The sequence below is a fragment of the Tachyglossus aculeatus genome, chromosome 24 (assembly GCF_015852505.1).
Source record: "Tachyglossus aculeatus isolate mTacAcu1 chromosome 24, mTacAcu1.pri, whole genome shotgun sequence".
Taxonomy (NCBI): Eukaryota; Metazoa; Chordata; class Mammalia; order Monotremata; family Tachyglossidae; genus Tachyglossus; species Tachyglossus aculeatus.
Window position 1 is genome coordinate 20,650,378 of NC_052089.1, and position 12,351 is coordinate 20,662,728.

The window sequence follows — 12,351 nt, forward strand, 5'->3', positions numbered from 1 at the left end:
GGGTGATGCCCAAGCTACAAAATGCACTGGGTTTGTTTTTTTTTTTTAAATAGTTTTCAATCTAACTGGTCAGTATTGCAATTTCCCCAAACTTTTGAAACGAGTCTTCTAAAAGAACTGAACTTCCAAATACGGTATCTTTCAAAATATATTAACAGTTCATTAGAAAAAGGCATCTGATTACTAAAAGAGCTTAGATTTGAGTTTGAGAAGAGAAAAATTTCAGGACTAAATCCATGGAAGCAAGTGGGATAATTTGATTATGCCTCTACTTAATGTTTACAAGATGTTAGTGTTTAGTGATTTAGCCCAGTGAATAATCTAGCTAGCATGGAATCAACAAACAAAAGCAAACACATGAAATTATTTATATTCCCCAAGCATGAACATGTTTTACAATTTATCTGGACATGCACATTCCAAAGGTAAATTTAGGTTAAAAAACTTATTTAAGCATTATTTTTGCTCTTTTCCTGGGACTCTGTCAGAGGTCCGGTCAGATTTCTCTGCCCTCAACACTTATATGCATTTATGTACTAGCCACTTCCTATAGAGCTCATCTATATCTTATGCACACCCATTACTTCTTCGTAGTAATTCATTTTAGTATCTCTCACTCCTCTAAAAGACTGTCAATTCCTTGAGGACAGGGCTGACTGATATTCACGTTTCTTTTTCCTCGATTGATTTTTACTGATGATCAAGTTCTTTCAGGATATTAACTTTCTGAAAATGATGAATTTCAACTCTGTCAGTATTTGTCCTCTGCTGCAATCCACCTACACTTGTAAGTAATTAGAATATTGCTTCCTACTCGGGACCTCTCCAAACAAAAAATTCTATCTGATGGGGAAGTTGCAACTCTTGTTTCATTACACACTACTCCTGTAACCATAAAGGGTCTATAAAACCATTTACAAGTGTGGGTTGTAATTTCCTTAACGATGTAATCTCAACTGAGCATAGCCAGATGCTTTGGGCCAGACTGTTAAAAAAAAAAATCAAAAGCAGTAGATTCCACTTAACAGATATGTTTTAAGGAAACTAAAAACACACCCTTGGTACTAGCCTTTTTCTGATGAAGGTCTGGCATAATAGTTTCTATGTGTAAGGTTTAAACAGCTACTTCAGTGTCCCATAAATTTTAACTTGAAATTGAAAAATCTCTTCTTTCCCCATGAAAAAAAAACAAAAACAAAAAACATATTACTTGCTCAGTAATTACAGGCTGTGCAGCTGTCCTCATGGCTTTGGTAGAAATTTGGTAGAAATGGTCCAACACACAAACCCTATTCAAATTTCATTAAATGTTAAGCCAAAGAAATGTCATCTTCCACAACACTTCGCACAATCACATCAAAAAAACAATGGCTCTCTCCCTATTTTGAGGCCTAAATAATGTAATAGAATCAAGATGTTAGCCCATATTTGATTCAGGTTCATTACTGTTACTATTCACCAAGAAGGGGTCTATTTTCCCCTCATTATGCATGAGTGAATCCTACCAATGCACAAAAATACCTGCAGAGATAGGAATAAATATAAATAGGAATAAACATATCATTTCTACTGAATTAGGATTCATATGTTTTGCCTTGATCAGTATTTTTTAGTTATTCCAATTTACCATGTAAGTTTGCTTATCGCTGATAGTCACCCAAAACTTTATATCTTTAGCTAATCACTCACAACATTTTGAAGCGCAGGTGGTTCTATTCAAATTTTCTTAATGAAGAAAATTAATGTTCTAGTGGCTATAGCGTGGGCCTGGGATTCAGAAGGACCTGTGATCCAATACCGGCTTGGCCACTTTGTGCTGTGTGACCCTGGGCAAGTCACAACTTCTCTACGGATCAGGTACCTCATCTGTTAAATGGGGATTAAGACTGTGAGCCGCTCCTGGGACATGGATTGGGTCCATTCTGATTATCCTGTACCTACCCCCTGTACTTAGAACAGTGCCTGGCTCATAGTAAGATCTTAACACATACTAGAAAAAAGAAAAAAAGGAGGAAAATGATAAGAAATTCGATTTGAGAGGCTGGTGGTGGTAGAATTGGAAATGCTCAAATACCACACTTGGGTTCAGATACCTAGATCCTCCCGTCTTTTAATTTCATAGCTTTAATGCAGAGTTTATCGGGGTGATTTAAAGTGTGAACCAATTTTATTTGTGGTAAACGCAGCCTAATATTTCAGCCCAGGGTGTCAGGGACTGCAAACCAATGATTGCCTATTTGCCTTTTGCAGTCTGGCATCAGTCAGGCTTCAGTAAATAATCTTGTAGTATTTTAGTACAGTCTGAAAGCTATAGATTGAGTTATCATTTCCAGAGTAATTATTTTAAAATCTACATAATTTTCCTCTACTCTGTGGATTATGGATTTAAAACGCACATGCATTAGCAATGGACTTTTATATTTTCAAAATTTAGATTTTTTTTTGCTCTAAAAGAATTGTCCTATCTAATTTTACAGTGATTCAGTTTAGCAATGACAGTATATGGTCCAGAAAGCACCAGAAATAATGGCAAATCCAATTTCTATTTAAACAAATGGACTGAACTATTGATATAGCTAGGCAAAACCACTGCTCCAAGAAATTAAAAATTACCTCAGTGACTGGTACCAAAGATGTCCCTTTCCTTTCTCTTTCTATCCATTTTCCATTTGAAAAGGGAAGAGGATTCAGACCTGCTTTCACAGTAAGGGGGCCCACTTGGAACATGGACCAAAGAGAACCAGCGAGGCCTAGTGGAAAGAACACGGGGGCTGGGAGTCAAGGAACAGGGATTCTAGTCCCACCTTGCCATTTTTCTGTGATTTGGAATTGGGCAAATCACTTAAATTCTCTGTGCTTCAAGTTCCTTCTCTGTAAAATGGGGATAAAGGCTGTGAGCCCCATTTGTGACATGGATTGTGACCAACCAGATTATCTTATTATTTTCTTATTATCTGATTATCTTCTCGCCTGTCCCACCATCGACCCCCGGCCCACGTCCTCCCCCTGGCCTGGAATGCCCTCCCTCCACAAATCCGCCAAGCTCGCTCTCTTCCTCCCTTCAAAGCCCTACTGAGAGCTCACCTCCTCCAAGAGGCCTTCCCAGACTGAGCCCCCTTTTTCCTCTCCTCCTCCCCATTCCGCCTGCCCTACCTCCTCCCCCTCCCCACAGCACCTGTGTATATGTTTGTACAGATTTATTATTCTATTTATTTTACCTGTACATATTTACTATTCTATTTATTTTGTTAATGATGTGCATCTAGCTTTATTTCTGTTGGTTCTGATGACTTGACACCTGTCCACATGTTTTGTTTGGTTGTCTGTCTCCCCTTTCTAGACTGTGAGCCCGTTGTTGGGTAGTGACCGTCTCTATCTGTTGCCAACTTGTACTTCCCAAGCGCTTAGTACAGTGCTCAGCACACAGTAAGCGCTCAATAAATAAGATTGAATGAATAAATGAATCTTATCTCTCCCCCAACACCTGATACAGTGTCTAGCACATAGTAAGCAGCGTAGCTTAGTGGAAAGAGCCCGGGCTTGGGAGTCGAAGGTCGTGAGCTCTAATCCTGGCTCCGCCACTTGTCAGCTGTGTGATTTTGGGCAAATCACTTAAATTCTCTGTGCCGGAGTTACCTCATCTGTAAAATGGGGATTAAGACTGTGAGCCCCACGTGGGACAACCTGTTAACCTTATATCTACCCTGGCGCTTAGAACAGTGCTTGGCACATTCATTCATTTATTCAATTGTATTTATTGAGTGCTTACTGTGTGCAGAGCACTGTACTAAGCGCTTGGGAAGTACAAGTTGGCAACATATAGAGATGATCCCTACCCAACAATGGGCTCACAGTCTAGAAGCATAGTAAGTGCATAACAAATACCATCATCATCATCATTTAACAGATACAATTTTAAAAAGTCCAGAAATCAATGAACATACACTTACGCACAGCCCTCCCCAGCAATCTACTGAATGCTTGCCTCTGACTCTCCTTAGTCTTGTCCTGTCATTTTTAAAGGCTATTTGAAAATTCAATTTTAGTAATCGAAGTATTAAGGTAAATTTATAAGGTGATTTTATCCACAGGAAAAGGGAACTAACACATATGATACCTGAGGAGCAGTGGGCCCTAATGGGAAGAGCAGAGGCCTAAGTGTAAAAGGACCTGGGTTCCAATATCTGCTCTGCCCTTTGCCTGCTGTGTGACTTTGGTCAAGTCACTTCACTGCTCTGTGACTCAGTTTCCTCATCTGTAAAATGGGGATAAAGTACTTGTTCTCCCTCCTACTTAAGAATACAAGCCCCTTGTAAGCCAAGAACCACGTCCAACCTGATTATCTTGCATTGACTCCAGTGCTTAGAATAGTGTTTGGCACAGAGTAAACCCTTAACTAATGCTACAATTATCATTATTACCATTACTATTATAATGAATGTTGAGTTTAGAGGATATAAAATACAAAAACGAGCAATAAAAGCACTAGATATTAAAAGGAAATGTAGATTTCTTTAAAGAAACAGAATGGTCTTTTATGAATTGAGGGTTGCACAGCTAGGTTTCTACAAGACTAATTCTGCACTAAAACAAGCTGGAAATATAATCATAAAATGACTTGAACGCAATCACTCTGAGTAGCTTTGGTCAGAATATCATCAGAGTCAAGACTGCCATCGGTTTGATGTAGGGAAACTACTTAAGGTGGGAAAGTTAGAACCAGGGAGCACCTGTTCTGACAATCTGGCCTTTTAAATAAAGGGGGCAAACTGAGAATCACATAAATTTCCCAAAATGGAATACAGATGTTAAAATATATATCCCAAGGCGGGAGTCAAAAAGTTCAAAAGGTACTCTCTTTGAAACAAAAATGTACAGCACATAATTTTAGAGGTCATACTTAAAGAAATGAGTCCCAAACACACAGAACCAACCTACTGTGGCTTTTTGGTTTTCTAAACATCACCTGAGAAGATTATCTTCATTGCTACTCAAATAAAAACACACCCATTTAGTGGGGCTCTTTCAGTCTTCTCCAAAACCAGCTGTCGAAGAAAAATATACCAGAATTTCAACTGGCTTGGGAGCCACCTAGAGTAACTTGAGCAATGAAGACATTTTGTTGAATCTTTACATAAACAATACACGCCCCCGATAGTCATTTCTCAAAATATAATTGGTGCAGTGAACCTGATTAGATGAATGGGTTGAAAACTTCTGCTAAGGTACATGGAAGGTACAGAAAGTTACAAGCATATAGTCTAGTAAAATATCCCTCAGTAGTACCATTTCCTTGGGGTAATTCAGTCCCAATTTCATAAATCAGAGTGTCAGCGAGAGGACTAATTATAGATGTGCTTTATGGCTGGGATTCTTTGTTTTTTTTTGAACGCCCTAACCTCTATACCGTTGCTTTGGGAAAAGCTAATCCTTGACTGTAGTAATTCCTTGTCACCATAGATTAAGATTCAATGCAAGGAGCCTGAACTGAATTACTACCTGTTTTCCCTTTTTACCCACCTGCACCTTGTAAATGCCAGAAAATTAAAACTGCTGATTTTGATTCTAAAAGCTTAGAATGCCATAGGTTGATAAAATTTAAAAATGAACATTAATTTTCAAAATTGAGGCTTTTTGGGATAGCGACTACTGTCAACTGTAGGATTATTTTCACCCATGCAATATTGGAAGGTCTTTTCCTGTAATATATATATAGTGATATATATGTATATGTATATCACTGCATTCGTTTAACTAGTTTAAAAAAATTCGCAATCGCCAAAAATACATAATTTAACTTCAAGTTCTGATTTTTACACTGCCCAAAATATCTGTTTTTATAGATCCAAAACTGATTTTCATTTGGGTTTTTTTGCCCACAACATGGCCAGGTACTGAAACCTAAATGGATGTCTAGAAATGAATGTCTAGAAATGGCAGGGAAATGAAGGGATGAGGAGAAAGAGAAAGCAAGAGATATGGGCTATGGTGCATTGAAAAGAAATGTGGAACAGTGTTGGTGAATGAAAAAGAAGTGAGGACTAAAGATAACATAAGAGAAGACAAAATGGACTGTGTGGAAGCAGGTTGATGGTCCACTGGGCAAGAGAAATGTGATGGCATTAGGATGAAATTAAAAGAAAAATACATTGAAGTTCAGAAGGTAGGAGGGGTAAAAAAAACAAATCACGCTGCTACAAAGAATGTAAATAGAATTTTGGTGGAAAAATGCTTTCATCATTTAGATGACTGCAAAAAAAAGGAAAATTCCCTTGAAGGATTAAAAAAAAAAACACTTGCCCTTATTAGGAGGATATTCAAATACAGAGGAGAAAAGACAGTAAAGGCTGGGTGAGCAACCAGTATTCTGGAAAAGTCTAGAAAACTAATAGGAGAGAAACAAAGGGGATGCTCCCATTTTATTTGGGAATATACTCTTTGTCTTGATCCAGGAAAGCAATCTTCCTGTCAGTGGGTTCTTACTCTAGACTATAAGCTCACTGTGGCCAGGGAATGTGTCTGCTTATTGTTATATTGTACTCTCCCAAGCGCTTAGTAGAGTGCTTGCACAAAGTATTCAATATATACAATTGAATTAATTAATGAATGAAGAAGGCGGACATGGGATATTTCAAGTAATAATAATAATAATAATGATGGTATTTCTTAAGCACTTACTATGTGCAAAGCACTGTTCTAAGCGCTGGGGGGATAAAAGGTGATCAGGCTGTCCCATGGGGGGCTCACAGTCTTCATCTCCATTTTACAGATGAGGGAACTGAAGCACAGAGAAGTTAAGTGACTTGTCCAAAGTCACACAGCTGACAATTGGTGAAGCCGGGATTTGACCCCATGACCTCTGACTCCAAAGCCCGGGCTCTTTCCACTGAGCCATGCTGCTTCTCTACTTTCCACCACAAATCTGGTTACACGTCTGTGGTCCCCCTCTTCTCCGCACAGTCACATCTCACATCTGAAACCAGTTTTATTTTCATTGCAATTGTGTTTATTTATTAGCCCTCATTTCTAGTGCCTTTATGAGAAGAAGGATCCTCCTAAGCCAAAAAATGATTTTTGTAATAGAAGAGGAAACTCTGCCAGTCCTCTGTATTCTGCTCTATCTGGCCTGCTTCCAAAGAGCTTCTCGCAGAACATCAGTTAACATCAGTTCAGGTCCCCGAGGTTAGTGCCATAGTTTGCAGACCAAATGTTCAATGCTTCGCCCTTCTTGACCCTACGTATTGCAGCACTGGGCCAAGAACGAGGGAACCCAAGAATCAGTTAGAACAGCATCTTTCTCTGGTCTCTCTTACCTTCCTCTTGGCAGATCTGCATCATCTTTTTTCCATCTTACGGTGGGCTGAGGGTCTCCCTGGACCTGACATCGAAACTCTACCACCTCTTCTTCCAGGACCACTTGGTTAATTGGCCTCCTGAGGAATGTGGGTCGTTCTTGAAAAAAAATTCAAAGCGGAATAGGGTAAGGGTTTTTGAGCAAATGAAAGCCTGAAAAAAAGTAAAAAAAAAAAACACCAAACAACTGTCCTTGTCTACGTTGCTCTCTCTCGTTTCATGATGGGACTTAGCCCATAATTAACGGAATATCTCAGACCAGGGAAAACCATTAAGAGGTCACAATACATTTTTTCGGCTAACTAATCTGAATAATGTGTGTGTACCTTACTAGTAAAAGATGAAAATTCTTTTGTTTTTTTTTTTTTTATACCTTTGAGTTTCTTCAAGAACCCTCCTGGCCTCATTTTTTTTCTTAATGCTTTGGGTTATTATCCGTTCCTTTAATCCTTTATATGGTGCTTTGCAGAAATCAATTCAGTCCTCCTCTTTCTCTTGAATAAAAAGGAACCAATACTTGGCATCCCAAGGATCAGACACTGCAGGAAGGGGAGGGTGGTAAGCATGGCACCCTCCTTGGTTCCCAAACTAAATGAGCTGGTTAGTCAGCGTGGCTCAGTGGATAGAGCCCGGGCTTGGGAGTCATAGGTCGTGGGTTCTAATCCCCACTCCTCCACTTGTCAGCTGTGTGACTTTGGGCAAGTCACTTAACTTCTCTGTGCCTCAGTTACCTCATCTGTGAAACGGGGATTAAGAATGTGAGCCCCACATGGGACAACCTGATAACCTTCTATCTACCCCAGCGCTTGGAACAGTGCTTGGCACATAGTAAGCACTTAACAAATACCATCATTATCATTAACTGTTTTTACCGCAACACTTAGTACAAGGCTTGGCAAATAGTTTGTACTTAAATACCACAATTGTTATTAGTAGTAGTATTACTACTACTATGATTGTTAGTGTTGAACTGGCTGGGGAGATTAATCAATCAATCAATCAATCGTATTTATTGAGCGCTTACTACGTGCAGAGCACTGTACTAAGCGCTTGGGAAGTACAAATTGGCAACTTTTAAGTACACTTCTTGTACTTAAAGCAGTACAAGATTTCTCCTGGCCCAGGTTAGTGCTGTTGCCACTTCCACATCACCAGTGCTTCTCTCTCTCTGGCTGTGCTCTAGAGAAGCAGTGGGGGTCAGTGGAAAGAGCACGGGCTTTGGAGTCAGGGGTCATGGGTTCAAATCCTGGCTCCGCCAATTGTCAGCTGTGTGACTTTGGGCAAGTCACTTAACTTCTCTGTGCCTCAGTCCCCTCATCTGTAAAATGGGGATTAAGACTGTGAGCCCCCCATGGGACAACCTGTTCTCCTTGTAACTTTCCCAGCGCTCAGAACAGTGCTTTGCACATAGTAAGCACTTAATAAATGCCATCATTATTATTATAACACCTCATCATTGCATCTGGAGACTTCTGTAGCTCAGGTCACAGTTATAGCCAGGAGTCAATGCTGCCCTCAACTATGGAAAATTGAGCAGTCATGCCATTTCTACAAGCAGAACTTTGGGATAACATCCAAACAGTGCTTGGTACATATTAAGCACTTAAACCCCACACTTATAGTGGTTATTATTATTGTTATAATTGTCGTTGTTATCGTGTATCTTCCACTTCCACAGAGAGAATGGGAGAATGGCTAGTTTGGGTTGTGTAAGAGTGTAGCCCACTGTTAAAATTATATTATGTTATGTTAAAATGCTAAAATGCTGTGGCTTCTAATATGTATAGGATCTGGGCACACTTTAATCCAAATATGGAATTCCAGATATTTCAACTGAACAAGGACAGCTGGAAATTGAATGGCAAATTGAGGAGTTTAGCCAGGATGGTCTGAATTCTGAAGCATTTATCTATTTATTACTAAAAAGGTCTGGGACTCCCTACCCAAACCAGTATGTGCCAGCTAAATCTGGGTGTATGGCTAGCCCAGAAAATAAATATGTTTTATAGCAGTAGACCTCATAAAAAATATCTCCAGACTAAAGGCACCTTATTATCTTGTAATGGACTGATTAGTATTGCCCTTTCCCTCCCAGATTTTACAGTAACTTCTTCACATTTCAGGAGAAACTTTGTGAATTATTAAAGCTATTACAATCATACGCTTTGCATTTAATTGTACTCTGAATATTCATCACCCAACTACATTGACTGCCTTCGGTCATGAGAATCTGCCATACCAATATGTTCACTATTCACTTAGTCTATTACAATTTCTTTAGGCATAACTATTTTGCATGAATTTTCTAAGGAAACAAAAAAATAAATACAAGCCACAAAGACCTAAGTAAATGAAAGAAGTACGTACTTTTGGGAACTTAAGGAAGAATACTGTAGGTAGTAAAACTCCAAAAATATGGTCAGACTATAAAAGCTCAGAAGAAGAGAAATATCTTTTTTAATACATCTAGCCAGGTGTCAAATATATTACACACTGCTATGCCTTACCAAACCTTATATGCCCCAGCTTTGGTGAATCTTATCTTAATTTGCAGGTCCACAAATGTTATTAGTGGTCATAAAAACAGTTACCACTGTTAAAATATCAAAGCCTATCATGTCACTTGATAGTATCTTGATAGTGTTTTAGGTCAATAAATTTTCTTGGCAGATGATAGAGTTGTATTAAGTAGAATTTTCATTTAATAGTTCTAAATTTACTGACTTTTAATTATCCTGGGCTATGTGGTCTTCTGTGATGCAGTCCTTAGTCAAGTCACCCCTTAGTGTTTTCTCTTCTTTTACTAATCCTATGTGTCACTTGCAATTCCCAAGTGACCCAGGCAGCACCCAAAATATTCCAACAACCATCAAATCTGCAGGACTCACCCCCTAAGGTAGATAAGTCCTCATGTTTGGCTTGCTGGAACGATCAGAACTAGGGTTGGTTATTTTAGTACCGGTTCTTGAATGCAACTAGGGCATCAGAAGTAGAGTGAGTGGTTTTACAGCTACTGTCTATGGTGTTGCAAGTCCCCTGACCCACATTATTACTCTATTTATTTATTATTACTCTATTTATTTATTTTACTTGTGCATACTTATTCTATTTATTTTATTCTGTTAATATGTTTTGTTCTCTGTCTCCCCCTTGTAGACTGTGAGCACACTGTTGGGTAGGGAACGTCTCTATATGTTGCCGACTTGTACTTCCCAAGCGCTTAGTACAGTGCTCTGCACACAGTAAGCGCTCAATAAATACGACTGAATGAATGAATTAATTTTCCAGAGCTGCTCTCCTGTTGTTTTTCAGCTCCATGATGCCAGGGATCACATCTACCCACTCAATTGCACTCTCTCAAGGATTTAGTACAAATCCCTGCACAGCATTAATGCTCATAAACACCAGTGGATTATTGATTGCTGTTACTACTAGCTCAGTTGGGATGTGGAACTAAGCAATGCCCTTACTCTCCTGAGAAGTTCAAGGGAAAACCTAAGGAATCAATATCGGATTGGGGAATTGACATTTTGGCAACCATTCGTTAGCTAATCCAAAAAGGCCCGGGTCAATAAAATAGGTAACAGCCCAAGAATATGGCCAGAACACTTGCTTACATAGACATCTAAAGCAGAGTTGAAGAATCCTCCATCCTGGTAAAGGAATATTTTTTGATGGCCTCAAAGACAATTTAAAATTCCACCCACATTTCTAAATGGGTTGAATTCTGAGATTTGTAAGCAATTTAAAGAGTAGTGATAATAATTGCCATTATTATTTGTTCACCACTTACCATGGGCCAAACATTGAATGTTTTGAAAGGTGCACCACTTTTCAAATATGTTTTTTCCAGTTTTCATGAACTAAATTTAATTCCAGAAATTCTGGATTTTGGGACATGAATCTTCAGTCTTCTCTCATGTACTAGCTGACAGTCACTTTACATTCAAAAAATAGTTGTTTTCTATGTAGGTTTGGGAACAGTTTTTTTTTTTTATAGAGAAGCAGCGTGGCTCAGTGGAAAGAGCCCAGGCTTTGGAGTCAGAGGTCATGGGTTCAAATCCCGGCTCCGCCAGTTGTCAGCTGTGTGACTTTGGTCAAGTCACTTAACTTCTCTGGACCTCAGTTACCTTATCTGTAAAATGGGGATGAAGACTGTGAGCCCCCATAGCAAGTGCTCAATAAATAAGATGGAATGAATGAATGGGCTTTACATACCAGGAAAAAGCAAATTCTCTCTGCTGTTGTTCTTCTGAGTGGGTATTATTTGAGAGTCCCTCAGATGGCCCAACCTCCAATTAAATAAGTGTGGGGCCACCAGAGGGAATGCCACTGTCAATGTCATTATCATTCTTTATGAACAATTAACTAGATTGGAATCACCTGTGTAACTGGCTTACAAAGTTAATCTCTCTGGAGAAGATGAGCGCTGCATGCCAGGTATACTCAGTTAAAGTACGGTTCTCACAGAGTCGTGTCAGACCCAGTTTCAATCCAAGATTTGGGAAATAAAAAAAAGATGATTTTTGTTTAAGGCTGAAAAGCCAAGTCTGGTGAAATAATTGCATGTTATAATTCTATCAACAATATGTAGTGCACAACGCACCTGAGAAACTGGCAAGAAAAATGTCATCAATTAAAAACTTAGTTACATACATATACCCTTTAAAGTATCTACTTTATATACTGAAATGGAATAAATTAAGCACCCACTGCCAATTCTTTGTCTTCCCACATGATATTGCCTTTGAAGATTCCTGTAATACAGTCAATGACAGAACAATGCCAGTTATTAAGGGATGGACTTAATAAACTCAGAAATAAACTCTGCTTGGCATTTATAAAAAAGACTAGTTGCTGGGTAGGTACTAAAGGGTGTGGCCATAAGGTGTGTGTGGGAACCCTGAACAGTTAATTATAGTAGAAAATAAATATTTCATTGAGCTGGCACACACAGCAGGCTTGTCATCAGTAGCACAACTCAGACTCAAGAAGATT

The 12,351-nt window shown here is 38.9% G+C and overlaps 1 protein-coding gene across 12 annotated transcripts in view; it reads right to left on the minus strand.

Moving 5' to 3' along the window:
• The window catches only part of ROBO2 (roundabout guidance receptor 2), a 1,226,656-nt gene that overhangs the window by 130,368 nt on the left and 1,083,937 nt on the right, over positions 1-12,351 (minus strand). For all 12 annotated transcript variants that reach the window (XM_038766056.1, XM_038766059.1, XM_038766055.1 and 9 more), the window contains one exon: positions 7,314-7,452. In XM_038766056.1, the coding sequence (XP_038621984.1) occupies positions 7,314-7,452 (139 nt within the window). The remainder of the gene's footprint in view (positions 1-7,313; positions 7,453-12,351) is intronic.